At 41.8% G+C, this 19810-nt stretch overlaps 1 protein-coding gene across 2 annotated transcripts in view; it reads left to right on the forward strand.

Moving 5' to 3' along the window:
* The window catches only part of SLC30A2 (solute carrier family 30 member 2), a 44260-nt gene that overhangs the window by 11305 nt on the left and 13145 nt on the right, over nt 1-19810 (forward strand). For both annotated transcript variants that reach the window (XM_077481075.1, XM_077481074.1), the window contains exons 2-7: nt 1570-1784; nt 5053-5199; nt 7949-8102; nt 16397-16574; nt 17880-17985; nt 18100-18234. In XM_077481075.1, the coding sequence (XP_077337201.1) occupies nt 1570-1784; nt 5053-5199; nt 7949-8102; nt 16397-16574; nt 17880-17985; nt 18100-18234 (935 nt within the window). The remainder of the gene's footprint in view (nt 1-1569; nt 1785-5052; nt 5200-7948; nt 8103-16396; nt 16575-17879; nt 17986-18099; nt 18235-19810) is intronic.

Here is a 19810-nt window from a genome sequence, read left to right on the forward strand (position 1 = left end):
TCATAACCAATGACTCCTCAGCTGTGAGCGTGCTTCCCCGCTCATGGGTCTTTGGGTGACATCACTGAATGGCCACACCCCATGGCTATTTAAAGCAAAGTTCCACCCAAAAGTGGAACTTCCGCTCATTTGTCTGCTTACCCGCCCCCCTCTGGTGCCAAGTTTGCCACCTTTGGGGGGTGGAGGGGGGAGCGGATACCTGTCTTTGATCGGTACACTGGGCCAGTAAGAGGAGGAGCGGAGAGGAGCGGATTTGCAGTTGGGTTCCCGTGTGAAGCCATAAGACTACACTGCCAGGTTCCCTTACCTGCAATGGCGGTGACAGCACCTGTGGTGCCGACATCGCTGGAGTCCAGGACAGGCAAGTATCCTATTAAAAGCCAGCAGCTGCAGTATGTGTAGCTGCTGGCTTTTAGTTTTTGCAGCCGTGGGCAGAACTCTACTTTAAGAAATGGCAGACAGCGGGAGCCGACACAATGGAGGCAGCAAGCGTCAGAGGAAGACTGGAGAAGAAACACTGGAGAGAGAGAAGACACAATTTTTTAACTTTGGGACAAGGTGCCTTGGGGTTGGGGGGGGCAGGGCATGGGGTTCCCCTTAAAATCCATACCATGCCCTAGGGCCTGGTATGGACTGGGGAGGGGAATCACACGCTGGTTTTTTGTTTTACAGTCAGCTGTCAGTGGGGAAATCCGCTGACAGCTGATAAGACAGTTGTTAAGGATGCGACGGCCAGCTTCCTGGCCTCCTCCTTGGCAACCAGCTCCATACAGTAAATTGCTGATAAACTGAGCAAATACTGCATGCACTATTTAACTGCAAATTCTTAGTGAATTTAACACTTGCACAATTGTTACTGCATGCAGTATTTTACTACGTAGGATTAGCCATTGTACAGCACCCTGCTGGCCCCTTCAACCAGCCATGATCTGCTTTATATTGCATAAAGAAGCGAAGTGAGCCAGTATTAACACTGGGTCTAACAAGGTATGCAGTGAAAATCTGAACAATTTGGGGTATGTGGCAGCCAGAAGTTTTTACTTTCTGCACATTAAACGCAGCTCCTACTTCATGTTGAACAGTGGTGTTTAGATTCAATATACTCACTTGTGATCTGTTATGTCTAAGGGTACTACTAAGTTCCAAATATCCCAATATTTGAGATGACGCACAACACTTTCATAGTTTCTCAACCAATTATAATCTTAATTATTGCTATATTATTTTGCACTTCGTTCCTGTGAACTGTCTGTGATTAGGTCTCTTGTTCATTTGTCTTCAGCAATTTGATAACTGGCCAGTTGTCTATGTAATGCATTCCTTTTGTGTAAGCTATATTAAAAGGCCTTGTCCTATCTATTCCTTTGAATATGTACACTACAGGTGCATGATTTTGTCATTGGCGTTGTTATGCCCATTTCAGTGCTAATAACTAGCACTGGGGGGGGGGGGGGGGGCACCAGACCAGGGAAGGCAAATTATAAGTAGATCAGACTTCAATTTTAAAGGACAATGTGCTTCTTTTTTTTTTTTTTTTTACCAATATTATTCCATGTCTATTTTTACTAGGTCGTACTCCGGAGTCCCTCGGCATGATTTCCGGGGCCCTGTGTTCACCTATTTGTCAGATCTGAATGACATTGAACTGGGTCACCAAGGAAATAAACACTGTCACTCACATCGGTCCCAGGAAGACTGGCAGAACACAGAAAAGGAACGTGCCAGGAGGAAACTATATGTGGCATCGTGTGTCTGCCTGCTGTTTATGATTGGAGAAGTTGTAGGTGAGAAACCTGTGGCATTAATGTTGCATTTTTATATCGGCTGTAAAAATTTTCTAAATTTTGTTAAAATTCTTAACCATTTCAATACAGGACACTTTTACCCCCTTCCTGCCCAGGACAACTTTCAGCTTTCAGCGCTGTCACACTTTAATGACAATTGCGTGGTCATGCAACACTGTACCCAAACAAATTTTCAGAATTTTTTTCACGCAAATAGAGCTTTCTTTTGTTGGTATTTAATCACCACTGGATTTTTAGTTTTTTTCTAATTGAAAAAAAAATGACAATTTTGGAACATGATTTTCTTTGTTAATGTTGCAAATAAATAAAAGTGCTTTATAAAATTATCCCAAAATGTATTCTATTACGTTTGTTGAAAATAACCCAAATCGGTGTATATTTGGTCTGTAGGAAAGTCAGTCCAAACAATTATGGTATATACAGTATCTGAAAATGTATTATTCCTGATGTACCGACAGGTTATCGTTTCTTGAGGCCCTTAAAGTGGTTGTAAAGTCAGATTTTTTTTTTTTTTTTTTTTTTAATCTTAATAATCTTAATTTTTTAACCCCCCCCCCCCCCCCCCAACACTTACCTGAGGTCCCTCTCTGTCCAGCAATGTTCACGAGTGTCTCAGCTGTCCGAGATTCTACTTCCTGATTGGCTGAGACATAGCATCAGTGCCATTGGCTCCCACTGCTGTCAATCAGGGGAGTGGTGGGGTGAGGCCAGGTTGGAGCTCCGTGTCTAAATGGGCACAGGGAGCTGTGACTCAGTTCAGGTGCCCCCATAGCAATCTGCTTGCTGTGGGGGCACTGAACAGGAGGGAAGGGCCAGAGAAGATCAGGGCTGCTCTCTGCAAATCCACTGCAACAGAGCAGGTAAGTATAACGTACGTGTGTGTCCTTTATTTTATTTTATTTTTTCCTATATTAAAAAACAAAACAAAAAAAAAACTTTGCAATTACAGGACAGTACGAGTAGAGGGTCCAAAGTAGTTAGTAAAAGGCATGGTATTTATTTTTTTGTTATACTTTTTTGGAAAAGATTCAAGTTGTTTTTTTTTTTTTAACATGTCACCAATGCAGTACAGTGTCATACCGTATTTATCAGCATATATAACACGTGTCGGTGTATAACATGCACACTAATTTAGGAGGGAAGCTTCAAGGAATTTTCTTTTTAAACTACTCTGAAACAAAATAATGGTCAGTGAGCCTCACTGCAGCCTAATCAGTGCCCATCTGCAGCCTTGCCGTAATAGACCAAACGGGATCTCATGTGTACTTGGCTCGGCCTGGATCCTGTGATGGACATAACGCCGAGACGTCAATGCTAGGAGCCGTCCAGGGGTTGGGACTGAGCGTAAATGTGAGCAGAGACAAGTACACCGGAGATCCAGCTCTATTTCGGCAGTGCTCATCCCCTCCTTTCCCTCGGTGGCAGCTTATATTGGCATATAACATGCACACACGATTTCACCCTATTTTAAGGGGGGAAGTGCGTGTTATATGCCAATAAATACGGTAATTGGTGTGGCGGTGATCAGGGACACTGACTGGTGACAGTATGGGGAAAAAAAAAGTTGTGTAGTACTACTCTGAGGAAGTGATCAGGATTTTTTTTTTTTAATTATTTATTTTTACTTTGTTTGCTTTATAGCAGGTAATTACAATTGCTATATGCAAGCATTTTACTCAATGAAACTGAATCTTTCAGTTTGTTCTGTTGCGATTCGTCAAAGCTAATCAAATGGTACAGATGGGCTGTGATTGGCCCTGTCTGGTCAATTTGATCACATGGTACAAACACAACTAGCAACATAATGTATGGCATGAAAGAAAGCCATCCAATGTGTAAAACTGTCATGTGACCTGCTGTGATTAATCATTAATCACTCAAAGTCAAGTCAAAGGTCACCCATATGGATTGATTTCATTGGTGGATAGACTAATTTTCCAATGGGTTATAGTCAGGGATTGGGGGAATCTCTGCTTCTGGAGCCTATGTTATGTGCTCCAGGAGAGATGGTCAAAATCTTTTGTAGCAATATGCATGAAGTAATAAATATGAATGGTAGCTGTAACTATTCTATAGTTAAGACCTTAAGTGATACTAAACGCACTGTTTAATTTACATTATGCCTTCTCTTCGATCGGGGCATTTGTACAAGTACTCATGCAAATGCTCGGGTATCGGCAATACTAGTATCGGTGCAACCCTATGCAGCACATTTTGATTTTGTGCTAGCAGCTACTGTAGTTGTGTTACTGAAGCGCAACCCAAGTATCTATATTTACTGTTGTAATCTGCTCTACCTGCAGGAGCCAAGCTGCTGGTTATCTCCTTGAATACATCCTGCAGCATATGCTGCACCGGCTGTGGTATTGCATGGAAAAGACTGCCCCCCCCCCCCCCTCCCCAAAAGTTTCTTGCTCTCGCTTTTCTCCTGCGTTTTTACTGTTGCGCTGCACAGTATGACGCTATAAATTATATTATTCTGTATGGTGCCCCTTCATATAAAAGCAGCTGCTGCTTGTTTTTGTAAAGGTGCAGGCACTACTTTGGTGCAGTTGCAGCATGCTTTTTGCCCCAGAGACTTCAAAGGGCACGTATGTAAACGCTGCATGTACGTGCAATTTTAGTTGGCAGAGTTTTTTGTTTGGAACAAAAAAAATAAAATCTTGCACTACAAAAATACACTGAAAAACGCATCATACATCAACAGCACTAGTGTGGACCTAGACTAAGGCCTCTTTCGCAAAGGACACAGTGTGCCGATCAGCAGTGGACCCCCTTCTGTTTGACTTTATCGGATTGGAGGTAGATGCTGCACAAGTTAGTTTACACCCACCAATCCATAGGGATGAATGGACCATTTGAGCAGGTCTGCTTGAAAAACGGTCGTGTGAAAGGGTCTTGCACATATGTTTCACCTGACAAATAGTTGAAGTATTTTCAGCTGACATTTGTCAATTCACCAAAAGTTTTGAGAATCTTTTTACTAAAGTTAGTACAAACATATGTTTGAAAATCTACCAGTGTATGGCCTGCTTTAGTTTCTAGAGGTTCTTGCAGCAGGGGGAGGGGAAGGGTATGTGGGGGTTAAAAGGGATGAACAGCCTGCCTTTTGTGCTTGCTTGTACTGTTCTCTAAAGTATGGGCTCATTTTATAATATTTGCCTTCTTTATTAATATGCTTTTTGAATAAAAAGAGCACTTGGTCTTTGACGCTCCTTTTGTTAAACTTTTAAACGTTATTTCACAGGTGGCTACTTTGCACACAGTTTGGCGATCATGACAGATGCTGCTCACCTTCTGACAGATTTTGCAAGCATGATGATAAGTTTATTTGCTCTTTGGATGTCTTCCCGTCCAGCCACAAAAACAATGAATTTTGGTTGGCATCGAGCAGGTATGAAGGTACTTTCCACTAGGAAATAGTAAGATGGTGGTGTTGGTGGGATTTTGGCTAATGGCACAGTTAGGCCTTATTCACACACGTGATTAGTGTTGGTACATGCTTATGACGTGTACACACAGAAAAGGTCAGACGGAATCATTCCATTGGATATTCCGATCGTGTGTGGGCTTCATCTGATTTTTTTTCTTTAGAAAATTCTGACTATCCTAGAAATATAACATGTTAGAAATTGATTCAGTTGGCAAGATTTATATCGGCAAAACCGTTCGTCTGTATGCTATTCCGACGGACCAAAAACTAAGCGAGGGCAGCTACTGGCTATTGAACTTCCTTTTTTCTAGTCCTGTTATATGTCACCGCGTTCTAAACGATCGGACTTTGGACAGTCTTGCCTACACATGATCACACCAGAGTTTTATTCTGATGGGAAAAACTGGTCGTGTACACGGCATTAGGTGTTTGCAGATGCTAAACCTGTAAAAAGCAATGGCGTGCTGACAGCAGCGTCATACAAAAAAACACAGGTTGCGGACATTAGTCCAACCAGAGTGATACACCAAGCAAACACCACTTGCCAAATTAATGTAGTGCATATGAACAAAAAATGCCCACTAGTAGTGGAGGGGAAAGCCTGACCATATCAGTGACAGAGCATACAGTGTTGGGATTAATAGGTATATTTATTAAACAATCAATTAAAAACCATGTATCATGTCCTACAAATGGAGGAAGATCATATAGCAGCAGGCTGGATATATACCCGAATGCCACTGGGCAGCATGGCCAATGGATATGGCAACTCAAACCAAAGGTTGATGAAAACAAAAACAGGACTAAAACATGTAACACATAAACCATCTGGCGTCCGGACGATTGTTTTATGTACAGGTGGCCATGCCATGGCACATTGCCGTATGGTAAGTAAAAAGATGGTATATGGCTTGATCCCCTGTGCAGGGGTCCCTGGGTACTCGAGTCAATTGATGGTAAAGATGGGGGTGGGTAAATGGGATGGTGAGAAAAGGGCTAGATGGACAGTCACTATAGCTGCATATATTGGTAGGAGGGAAACCAGAAAGGTGTGCTGAAGAAGGGATGATCACCAACTGGAGAATAGGTCTCCTTCACTGTCTTGCGATCCTGCAGTGCATGATAATGGTGCATATAAGACAATATGTAAAGGCTCGAAGTGACTCTTGCTGTGGACATACAGTGACACAATAACTGGTTCCTATCGAGGAGAATGACTGAGAAATGATATTGTGGGCAAACCAAACATTATGTGATCACCTTATATCGGCTGACTTGCCATAAAAGGGGGAGGGAGTGGAGTCCATATTAGTCTATGGTGTTTGGGTAATGAATCATACCTCTTGTCCATGTGGATTATTGATCATCCAGACGGAAGGGAGCCAGTGTCAGCCAGGGAGGGTGAAGCGGAGATCGGGGAGCACACGGGCTGCCTAGTATCGGCATATCTGATGGAACTGCTTTGGGAGGACCTACTCACAGAATCGAGAGCTTTGGGGAGTGAGCTGTCCAATGGTATCAACCATTAAAGGGTAATATACAGTCAGTTATTGTCCCTACAGACTGGATCTATACAGGGATACTCTATTAATGATCCACATGGACACGCGGTATGGCTCATTACCCCCAAAACTATAGACTGTATTGTGGGCTCCACTCCCTTCTCATTTATATGGAAAGTCAGCAGATATAAGGTGATTGCGTAATATGTTTGGTTTGCCCATTATATCAGTTTTCATCATCCTCCTAAATAGGAACCAGTTATTGTGTCACCATATGTCCACAGCGAGAGTCACTTTGAGATCCTTTACAATTTGTCTTGTATGCACTATTATCATGCACTTCAGGATCGCAAAACCTATCCTTCAGTGAAGGAGAACTATCCAGTTGGTGAACGCCTTACTGGTTTCCTCCCTCCTACCAATATATGCAGCTGTAGTGACTGTCCATCTAGCTCTTTTCTCCTCATCCCTTCCCATGTATCCAGCCCCATCTTTACCCTCAAGTGGCACCAGCACCCAGGGATTTCTGCACAGGGGATCAAACCATATACCAGCCTTTATTTTTACTTGCCATATGGCCATGTGATGTGGCATGGCCACCTGTGCAAAGACCATCTGGCATCCGGACAATTGATTTATATGTTACATGTTTTAGTCCTTGTGTGTTTTTATTATTTTTTATTTTGCATATCCATTGGCCATGCTGCCTTCAGGTATACATCCAGCCTGTTGCTATATTATCTTCCTTGATTTGGAGGCCATGATAGATGAGCTTTTTAATTTATTGGATTAATGGGTATATTATTAAACACTGTATGCTGTGTCACTCATATGGTCAGCCCTTCTCCACTCTCTAGTTGGGATTTTTTGTTGATATGACGGTGACGTCAGCTGTATGAGACTGTTTGAATGTAATCGCACATGGCATGATTACCTGCAGTTGCAGGCAGTCGCAACTGTCTACAACTACCTGTGAATCTAGCCACAGGAGAACGCTGGATTCCTGCCGCAGTTGACACTAATCGCGTGTAACTAAGGCCTTAGGTAGGCATTTGGGTACTGAACCACTATATAAAGTGAAGCTGATGGTGGGGGATACTAGGAATGCAGTTCTTTCTGTCCTTGTGTAGACTGCATTCAACTGATTGCTGTACTCGCTTAAATTGTATTCATTTTTTTTTTTTTTTTTTTTTTTTTTTTTTTTTTAGAAATCCTGGGAGCCCTGGTATCGGTCCTTTCCATTTGGGTGGTAACTGGAGTCTTGGTGTATTTAGCCGTGGAACGAATAATTTCAGGAGACTATGAAATTGAAGGCGACGCAATGCTGATCACCTCTGGATGTGCAGTAGCTGTTAATCTCATGTGTGTAAACCAGTAGCAGTTCTCTAGTTATAAGTACTGATAGTCACAAACACTAAACATGCTTGTAAACTGGCACTTTTACTAGGACGTTGTGATCTTGACCATCGTCTTATCCGAAATCTATAGTAGCTACTGCTACCAATCATGAAATAAATGCAGCTCTCCCAATTTTGAGGCTGCATATCTGATTGTGATTGAATAAAAGAAAAACGTTGCTCTGCCAATAGCGCAATTTGCCTGTTGGAGCCTATTTTGATTGAATGCATCGCCTCCCTGCAGAATGAGAGGGAGCCAGTGTCATAGGCCTGATTCACATGGAGCATACTATGGTGTACACCTGTGCAGGAGAATGTTCACTTGCACAAGGATGTACAGTTGTACTGTGCACCCACACGGAGGTCATATTGGGAGCAACAGCTGTGTCCCAATTGACATTATGGGGATGCACAGAACACCTGTAAACACGACCCTGAATGGATGAACGCTATAGTATGGCCCATGTGAACAAGGCCATACTCGGGGAATAATTATTTGGAGTCCAGGCCTTGGGAAGGTAGCAGCTTTTGCTTTTTTTACATCGGGACACAGAGCCATAGTAGTTACTATGTGGGTTATATGATAAACGTGAAAAAGTCCTGCGCAAATATGCCAAAAAATAGTCCTTGAAACGGCTAAGTGCAAAAAACATATAAATAAATGAATATATATATAAATTAAAATTCCATGGTGTTATAAAATCCCAGGAATAAGGGCTCTCAGAACGCTCACCTCAAAAAGAAGAAAACCAAGCACATCACAAAAGGGGTATCCCACTCCACTCCTCGTATCCAGCCACCAAGGGGGTCCTTTACTGTGCCAGATCAAAGATGGTGATTTCCATACTGGGCCACTAGAGGGCCATCAGTAGCACATACACTTATTGCGATGACCTGGAGAGTATTCTCCGTGATAAACGGCTCAGATAGGAAAAAAAAGGGGGGGGGAAGGAGAGAGAAGGGAAGCTCCAATGGTGTAGTATTTAGAATAAAATAATCGTTTTAATGATATAAAAGCAAATCGGACTCTCACATTTAAAAAGGAAAACGGCACAAGAAGTAAAAAAATGGTGGTATGGCGTCTTCCGCCAGTCCTACTTCACTTCCGGTACGTCCTACGGCCACTCCCTACGCGTTATGTCAAAACACGTGACTTCTTCAGGGGATTGAAACCCCTGAAGAAGTCACGTGTTGATTGAATCCCCTGAAGAAGTCGTGTATTGACGTAACGCATAGGGAGTGGCCGTAGGACGTACCGGAAGTGAAGTAGGACTGGCGGAAGATGCCATACCACCATTTTTTTTACTTGTGCTGTTTTCCTTTTTAAATGTGAGAGTCCGATTTGCTTCTTTTATATCATTAAAACGATTATTTTATTCTAAATACTACACCATTGGAGCTTCCCTTCTCTCTCCTTCCCCCCCCCCCCTTTTTTTTTTTCCTATCTGAGCCGTTTATCACGGAGAATACTCCCCAGGTCATCGCAATAAGTGTATGTGCTACTGATGGCCCTCTAGTGGCCCAGTATGGAAATCATCATCTTTGATCTGGCACAGTAAAGGACCCCCTTGGTGGCTGGATACAAGGAGTGGAGTGGGATACCCCTTTTGTGATGTGCTTGGTTTTCTTCTTTTTGAGGTGAGAGTTATGAGAGCCCTTATTTCTGGGATTTTATACCACCGTTTTCATCAACTTATTTTTATTATTGGTGCTTGTGATTATATGGACTATATATATATATATATATATATATATATATATATATATATATATATATATATATATATATATATATATATATATATATATATATATATATATATATATATATATATATATATATATATATATATACACATATACACATATATACATACATACACATTTGTTTTTTTGCACTTAGCCGTTTCAAGGACTATTTTTTGGCATATTTGCGCAGGACTTTTTCACGTTTATCACTTTATTGGGTAGTTTGTGTTTACTATCAGGTCTTGCTGCATTTTTTGCACCTTTATATTTGCACGTGCACTTTGTTATTATTTATACTGATTAGTTGAAGAGGTAATTTTTACCCTATTTGTATTTATATAGATTTTTTATATAGTAGCGCGAAGGCCCCCTTCTTTTACTATGTGGGTTATATATCGGACCGACGGGTAATGGACACTGGCACGCCCCTAAGGCAAGACTCTTACTCCCCTATATAACCGCTCCTCAGCTTTTTCACCAGTGTCTAAGGTGTTGGTCACGAGTAAAGATGTGCTGTGCTCCACTGGAAGCAATCCTTGCTGGGTCTAGCCATGCTGACCGGATCCGGTCTGATGTCTTTTTCATGGGCTAAATGAATGGTACCTGGGCTTCGTGTCCTAAGAAACAAGGTTTTGCATGCGAACACTTCTCTTTAGAGAGCTGGGCCCTGGAATCCAGTACTTTTTGGTAGTAAGGCCATAACGTTTTTTTAGTGGCGGGTGCTGTTGCAGGTCCAGGATTGTGGGTAACCCAAAGTTCCCCGGTTCCTGAAGGTTTCCTAAAAGGTCACGGAGCCCTCCTTGAAGGGTGAAGATTGGGTCTTTATCTCTGATAAAACCCTGCTGCGAGGATAAGGTAAGGGAGATTTTCTTCTATGTATAATGTTGTCACCACTGGGGGCTGTATTGAGCACTCACCGTGCTGACGCTGGAAACGGCAGATGCCTTCATTCTCCTCTCCTCCAGCCACAACTGACCCTCCGGTAAGAAGGGGAGGGGGTCTGGTTTCCTCCTGTGCCCCCAGATTGGCTTTATTCCCCTTCTGGGGACAGGATGCTAAGACCGTTTCCTTTTAAAAAAAAAAAAAAAAAAAAACAGGCTGCTCGGCGTAGGATTTACCCCACCATGATGCAGACTCCGCTCACACGGGAAAGTGCTTTCCTTTGAAACGGGGGGCCGTGGCTAGCTGCGTCAGACGCTGGCCACACGTTCACGAAGTGATTTAAGCGCTGTGTGTGAAGCTGCTGCCTGGCGGTGGAGGGACAGAGCAGAGAGGTTGGCTGGATCTGGTTTGGTGACACAGGCATTTCCCGTTGACACATTGTACTGTAAAGAGGCTAGGATTAATAGCAAAAATATACGCTGCGCTGGAATGGCTATGCACTAAATAATCTATATCTTTAATCTATAGTTCTAGATCCACAAGAATATAATAGTGTCGATAAAATAATAAACCTACAACTGATGAAAAGTGCAAGTGCAAAATATAGCTAAACAAATAACATGCACAAAATCTGTAAACACACAACTAAATATAAAGTGCGCAAGTGCCAATTGTGCCAAAAAACTCTGAGGTTATATGGACCCCTTAGAGTTACAAGGTGCCATGCACAATAACACACCAGGAAATAAAATAATAATAATAATAAATGAAAGTGCTAAATGCATACATATGTGATAGCAAACATGTATGAATAAGACATGTAAGAAGGTGCAAGTGCATAAACCATACAAGTGTCTCTATATTATTAAAAAATGGTTCTTTGTGGGAGCCTGTCTTGGGCTGTGATAAAAAAAACAAAAAACAAAAAAAACACAAAAATGTTGCTGTGAGACCAGATGCAGGTGATGTGATCTCCAGTGATCATACTATTGACATGCTTATTACATCCAAACGTGACTCTGAATCATGCATAGGTGAAATCCGGGAACCTCTCACCTCAGAGCATGTGACCAGCTTTTACACAGAGTCAAAACACGCATATGAACCACTATAGGGTTCTCAGCTGTTTTACTGGATCAGTGGTATCCTCAATGCAATGATCTCAGAGGCGCATGAAAAAAGGAAAAGGACTAATAGTTCAATACCGTTTTTCAAAATTTAATAGAAAAGTTAACAACCGTTCCCCCGCCAGGGTACTTGCATGTATAAGGTGCGTCAGTCCCCCGTACTTCATAAGGCTCAATAAAATACTGTAAACAGTATAGGTATGGTTTGTATCTCCTCTAGGCAGGTGTACTGTCTCTTGCTCCGTCCTGGCCCCTCCCCTACATGTGGTGATACTCAGGGTGTGGCATATCTTCCCCCTGAGGAATTGCATTGGGGATACCACTGATCCAGTGAAACAACTGAGAACCCTATAGTGGTTCATATGTGTGTTTTGACTCAGTGTGAAAGCTGGTCACGCTCTGAGGTGAGCTTATTGCCATAAGGGGTTCCCGGATTTCACCTGTGCATGATTCAGAGTCATGGTTGGATGTAACAAGCATATCAATAGTATGATCACTAGAGATCATGTCACCTGCATCTAGTCTCGCATCAATCAACATTTTGTCTGTTTATCACAGCCCCAAGACGGGCTACCACAAAGAACTGTTTTTTTTAATATAGAGACACTTGTATGGTTTATGCACTTGCACTTTTTCTTACATGTCTTTTTATTTATACATGCTTGCTATCACATATGTATGCAGTTAGCACTTTTTTTTATTATTATTATTAATAATTTTATTTCCTGGTGAGTTATTGTCCATGGCACCTTGTAACTCTAAGCCCCTGTACTCACGGTTGGAGATTTCGACAACCAAATCAGTCGGATTTTGTCCGTCCGATCTTGTCCGAAACTGTTGCATACACACGGTCGGACAAAGTTGTCGAAAAATCAGATCTTTCAGAACGTGATGACGTAATTTCGTTACGATGGGACTACATTCAGGCTAGTAGCCAATAGCTTTGATGTAGGAATTTGATCTGAGTATGCGTGGCACTTGGTCCGATCAAAATTCTCTACACATGATCGGAGTATGTTCGATCGGCCCAGTTGGTCGGGAAATATTTCCAACAAGTTGGAAAATTAGGTCCGACTGATATTCCGACAGAATCAGTCCGATGCATACCACACACAGTCGGATTATCCGACAACACGGTCTGATAGGACACATTCCGACGGATTCTCCGACCGTGTGTACAAGGGCTAAGGGCTCCATATAACCTCACTGAGTTTTTTTGGCACTTGTGCACTTTATATTTAGTTGTGTGTTTACAGATTTTGTGCACATTATTTGTTTAGCTATATTTTGCACTTTACACCAGTTGTATGTTTATTATTTTATGCATACTGTCATATTCTTGTGGATCTCTAACTATAGCTTAACCACTTTCAGACCGGACCATTTTGCTGGTAAATGACCAGAGGTCTTTTTACACTTTGGCACTGCGCTGCTTTAACTGGTAATTGCGCGGTCATGCAATGTTGTACCCAAACAAAATTTGCGTCCTTTTCTTCCCACAAATAGAGCTTTCTTTTGATGGTATTTGATTGCCTCTGCGATTTTTATTTTTTGCGATATAAACGTAAAAAGACCGCAAATTTTGAAAAAAAATGATATTTTCTACTTTTTGTTATTAGAAAAATCCAATAAACTCAATTTTAGTCATACATTTAGGCCAAAATGTATTCAGCCACATGTCTTTGGTAAAAAAAAAGTCAATAATTGTATATTTATTGGTTTGCGCAAAAGTTGTCACATCTACAAACTAAGGTACGTTTTCTGGAATTTACGCAGCTTTTAGTTTACGACTGCCTATCTCATTTCTTGAGGTGCTAAAATGGCAGGGCAGTACAAAACCCCCCCAAATGACCCCATTTTGGAAAGTAGACCCCCTAAGGAAATTGATAAGAGGCATGTTGAGCCCATTGAATATTTTATTTTTTTGCCTCAAGCGATTGAATAATGACAAAAAAAAAATTTCCCAAAAATAAATTCTGCTGCTTCTCCTGAGTACGGGGATATCACATATGTGGGACTTTTTTGGGAGCCTAGCCGCGTACGGGGCCCCGAAAACCAAGCACCGCCTTCAGGCTTTCTAAGGGCGTAAATTTTTGAGTTCACTTCTCACTACCTATTACAGTTTTGAAGGCCATAAAATGCCAAGATGGCACAAAACCCCCACAAATGACCCCATTTTAGAAAGTAGACACTCCAAGCTATTTGCTGAGAGGCATGTTGAGTTCATGGAATATTTTATATTTTGCCACAAGTTGCGGGAAAATTACAAACTTTTTTTATTTTTATTTTTTTTTTTTCACAAAGTTGTCACTAAATGATATATTGCTCACACATGCCATGGGCATATGTGAAATGACACCCCAACATAAATTCTGCTGCTTCTCCTGAGTACGGGGATACCACATATGTGGGACTTTTTGGGAGCCTAGCCGCGTATGGGGCCCCGAAAACCAAGCACCGCCTTCAGGCTTTCTAAGGGCGTTACAGTTTTGAAGGCCATAAAATGCCAAGATGGCACAAACCCCCCCCAAATGACCCCATTTTGGAAAGTAGACACCCCTAAATTTAGGGGTACACTAGTGAGACTAGGTAATAAATGGCGGGTGCCCTGAAACTATAAAAAAATAACTAACCAACCAGCGTCACCTGTAACAGTTATATGGTGATCACTGGTGAAAGGGTTAACTAGGGGGCAATCAGGGGGCTTTATGCGGTAGTATATGGGGGTCCCTGGCGCTATAAAAAGCTGCGGCGAACCTAAATACCTACCTGCCTAACTAGCGTCACCTGTGACACTAATACAGCGATCAGAAAAACGATCGCTTATTAGGCTGGGTTCACACTGGAGCGATGCGGGAACGCCACGAATGCGCGGCGGGTTCCCGCATCGCATGCCTCCCGACGGCAGTTCACACTGCCCTATGCGAACTGCTGGGAGTGTCAGTGAAATGTTACTGACACCCCCAGATCAGTTCGCATATCGCAGTGCTTGCGCGATGACGTGTACAGCACGTACGACGGGACTAGAAATAGGAAGTCCAATACACAGCAAAGCACCCTTCCGCCGTGTAAATCCTTTCTGGGCATGCGCCATTCTTAGTCCGTCGAACTAGCCTACTGACGAGCGGATTGTCCGCTGAAACCAAAGTACGACGGACAGAATTTCGGAAAATCCGTACGCCAGACTGCACGCTGAAAAAGTCCGCTGAAGCCCACACACGAGCGGACTGTCCGCTGAAATGTGTTTCGACGGACTAAGTACGCCATACAGTCCGCCCGTGTGTACGCGGCATAAGAGATGCTGTCATTCAAATCTCACGGCTTGTGCTTGGACTAGTGCATTCTCGCAGAATTCTTTGGCTGAAAAGTTGGTCAGCTGAAGCACTGTGTAAAAAGCTCTTGGCTAGTTTCCCTTTTCATGGTGAACAGCTATTTGGAGATTTGGATAAATACCTACAAAAGATCTAATGGCAAAAGCTCTTTTACCAGTAAAGAAGAAATTCAGACATTTCTCCTTTTTTAAGCGGGCTTCTTCTCCTGTGCCAGGGGCATCAACCTCTAGGCAGTCTCGACCGCTGCGCAAAATCGTGTTGTACGTGATCTCGCGAGGCTTGGATACCCACGATCGTCTCAAGGAGAGGAAGAACGGGGAAATGCTGATGTAAACAAGCATTTCCCCTTTCTGCCTAGTGACACTGTCACTGATCACAGCTCCCTGTAATCGGAAGCGGTGATCAGTGTTGTCACACACAGCCCCTCCCCCCCCACAGTTAGAATCACTCCCTAGGACACGCTTAACCCCTGCAGTGTGCCCCCTCCTGGTTAACCCCTTCACTGCCAGTCACATTTACACAGTAATCGGTGCATTTTTAATAGCACTGATTGCTTTATAAATGTGAATGGTCCCAAAATAGAGCCATAATGTCGCAGTCACGCTAAAGATCGCTGCCATTACTAGTAAAATATAAAATATTAATAAATATTACATAACTATCCCCTATTTTTTAGACGCTATAACTTTTGCACAAACCAATCAAACGCTTATTGCAATTTTGGTTAAAATAAAAATACGGAGAAAAGAATACGTACCAGCTGAGGACTTTTTTTTTTTTTTTTTCGTTTTTTTTAGTTTCTTTTCGTTTCTTTTCGGATATTGTAGCAAAAAGTAAAAAAAAATTGTCAATTTTTTTGTTTAGCGCAAAAAATAAAAACTGCAGAGGTGAACAAATGCCAACAAAACAAAGCTCTATTTGTGGGGGGAAAAAAGGACGTCAATTTTGTTTGGGAACCACTTCACACAACAGCGCAATTGTCAGTTAAATCCATGCAGGGCCGAATCCCAAAAAGTCCTCTGGTCTTTGGCCAGCCAAATGCTCTGGGGCTGAAGTGGTTAAACTCCTCTCTTATCAATGCTTGAATTGCATTTTTATTTTGGAAAGACTAATGTGTATTATGTTTATTTTTGCTTAATCTAAAATAATAAATTTTTACATTTTTGCAGAATGGGGTTGACATTGCATCAAACTGGCCATGGACACAGTCATGGAAATTCCGGTTCTCACGAGCACAGCCATGGAGAGCTAAATAACCCTAGTGTCCGAGCCGCCTTTATTCATGTCGTAGGAGATTTACTACAAAGTCTTGGTGTCCTTGTTGCTGCCTATGTAATTTATTTCAAGGTAAACTACTACTAACTTTTAAATCTTCATACATTCATGTAATTTTGAATGTACACTCTGACATTAAATGATTAGTTCACTTTTTTTTTTTTTTTTTTTTTTTTTTCCTTAAATGCACATGTTTTCGCAGTTTAAAAAAAAAAACGAAACGAAAAAAAAAAACTTGCATTTTTTTTTATAAAAATTTTTTTTTTCACTAGGAGCCTGGAAACATTGCACCTGTAATGAGCAGATGTTGGGTGCCATGCAGGACTCCTGCAGACTTGTCAGGAGTCCTGCATGGCATCCAAGATCTTCTGAAACATGTTACATGTTCCACCCTTAGTACAGGTGGAGCATGTAACATGTTCCAAAATGTGAAGTTATCAATTTAAAGCCCAGCTCCAGAAAAATCTTGATTTAATTTTGAACAGTGTGTCTTTGTCAGATTTTTACTACTGTCTGTGTTCCTATTGGGGGATATTTCCTTGACTTTCTGTTAATGACAAGAATTGATGAGAAATCTCGTCAGAAGGGACACACAAAAAAGAAAAACAAGTAAAAACAAATCAAACAAAATGCTTCCAATGCTAGATTAAAAAGATCTAAAGGGAGAAAATGGGTTCAGTATTGGGGTTTACATACTTATCTATGCCATTTACATGCATTGATTATCTTTAAAAGTAGGGATCAAGCTTGTGTCACCTGTCTGATATAGTGTTTTGCATGTTGATCTGTGCCATCTTCCTGACGGGTGCATCACTGAGTGGATGAAAATGGACAGATGGCCAACATTTCTATTGATGGACAATTCTGATATTCTATGTTTCACAACTAGTTGATTGTTAGCGGTAAAACCATTGACAGGTGGTGGAAATGCTTTAACTAATGAAAGCATGAATGTATAGTGTTGCTAGCCAATCGCAAAATGAGTAGGTAGCTTGCGAATTATTGTGCAGACTAAGTATCCTCAACATAGTGTCGTTTATAGTCTTAACAGCAGAAGATACAGGCCATGTGTGTGGTTTTTGGTTTCATCTTGAGTTTCAGAAGACTGTTCAAGAAATTTTGTCTTTCACCTTAGTTTATGTGCAATGACTGGACCAAAAAAACTTTTATTGTTGAACAATACACTTTAATTACTGCTTGCATAACAAACTGTTGGTAGTGTATGTTATGACTGGAGTCTATATGTGGGATAAAGGGAGCGGTAACAAATGTCTTTTGATATTTAGATGTAGGACTCTATTATAGATGGTACAGAGTACACCATCAGGGTAACCCATGCTTGGTAATATTGATTTTTTTATTTTATTTTTTTTCCAGCCAGAGTATAAAATCATTGACCCTATTTGCACGTTTTTGTTCTCTGTCCTTGTTTTGGCAACAACCTTGACTATTCTCAGAGATGTCCTTCTTGTACTCATGGAGGGTAAGTGTTGCTAATGGAATCCCAACAACAGAACCAAGAATATAATACAGCATGTGCGATCCCATAAGAAGTCAGTCATTTTTTTTTTTTTCTTCTTTTGCACATTTCATACAGGCACTCCCAAAGGTGTGGACTTTAACATGGTAAAGGATACCCTGCTTTCTATAAGTGGCGTAAAGGCTCTTCACAGTCTACATATTTGGGCTCTTACAGTATCTCAGCCTGTCATTTCTGTTCACATAGCAATCAGTAAGTTTACCAGACAATCTGCACTAATATATGTATGTGTGTGTGATTCTTGGTCTGTGTAGATTGACAGGTTTGTTTGATAAATGCAAAAAGCATTGTGCCACAATTTGTGGTAAACATTCATTCAGAATGTACAGTGTGTTTGTTTGTTTTTTCCAAAACTATTTGATGGAGTGGTGTAATTGGTTGGTATGGTTACTGTGCCTTTATGCTATTTATTGAATAGTATTGTAATGAGGTTTGAATGTGATTGTAATGAATGTTTTTGAACAATGTTTAAATGAAATAAGCATGAAAATACAAAGTGTATGTCAAACCTGTATAGTACATCTCTGTAATGTGTGCACATTTCCCCATGTTTTACTCCTTTTAACCACTGGCACACCGTGCTATTGGCAATGTATGGCTACAGCATGGCTCTACAGTTCTGGGAGGACGTCCCTTGGGGCATGCATCGTGAAGTGTCTATCGCTGTATCCCTTGAACACTGTGGCTCACAGATCTGAGTAAATGGCCAATCACAGTGGCCCTTTACCATGCGATCAGCTGTGCCCAATCATAGCTGGTCATATGTAAACAGTGTTGATAATTAATGATTCTCCTTTCCTCACACAGAGATGGAGTGTGTGGAAAAGACAGCCAGTCTCACAGGGCGCAGTGAGCAATGCCTTTACAGTACACTGATCATCAGTGCAGCCTCGTTGGTGAACAAAAATTACTTGCAAAATGTTAAAACGTAAGCTTAAAAAGACTGAAAATGTTGAAAAAAAATTAAAGGGGTTCTGCACTCATAATACAACATTTGCCCATTCTGTTGCCTCTAGTTAATATATCTCATAATGCCACCTGTTTTTTTTTTTTTTGATTCACCTACCTTTTGTAATCTTCAGTACTTTATTTTAAACCCCTGCGGCGATGGGCGGTCTCTTGCGGGGATCAGCGTAATTTCCTGTTGAAGCCCGCACTGTCTCCTGGGATCTCGTTCGTGTAATCCCAGGAGACATTGCGGCTAATGCACCCGACATCTCGCGAGATTTCGGGTGCTACAGCCGACATCTCGCGAGATTTCGGGTGCTACAGCCGACATCTCGCGAGATTTCGGGTGCTACAGCCGACATCTCGCGAGATTTCGGGTGCTACAGCCGACATCTCGCGAGATTTCGGGTGCTACAGCCGACATCTCGCGAGATTTCGGGTGCTACAGCCGACATCTCGCGTGATTTCGGTAATTACAGCCGAGATCTCGCGAGATCTCGGCTGTAATTACCAAAATCACGCGAGATGTTGGCTGTAGCACCCGAAATCTCGCGAGATGTCGGGTGCATTAGCCGCAATGTCTCCTGGGATTACACGAACGAGATCACAGGAGACCGTGCGGGCTTCAACAGGAAATTACGCTGATCCCCGCAAGAGACCGCCCATCGCCGCAAGAGACCGCCCATCGCCGCAGGGGTTTAAAATAAAGTACTGAAGATTACAAAAGGTAGGTGAATCAAAAAAAAAAAACAGGTGGCATTATGAGATATATTAACTATAGGCAACAGAATGGGCAAATGTTGTATTTTGAGTGCAGAAC

The sequence above is a fragment of the Lithobates pipiens genome, unplaced genomic scaffold (assembly GCF_037356315.1).
Source record: "Lithobates pipiens isolate NorthernLeopardFrog02 unplaced genomic scaffold, aLitPip1_a1.2 Scaffold_16, whole genome shotgun sequence".
Classification (NCBI taxonomy): Eukaryota; Metazoa; Chordata; class Amphibia; order Anura; family Ranidae; genus Lithobates; species Lithobates pipiens.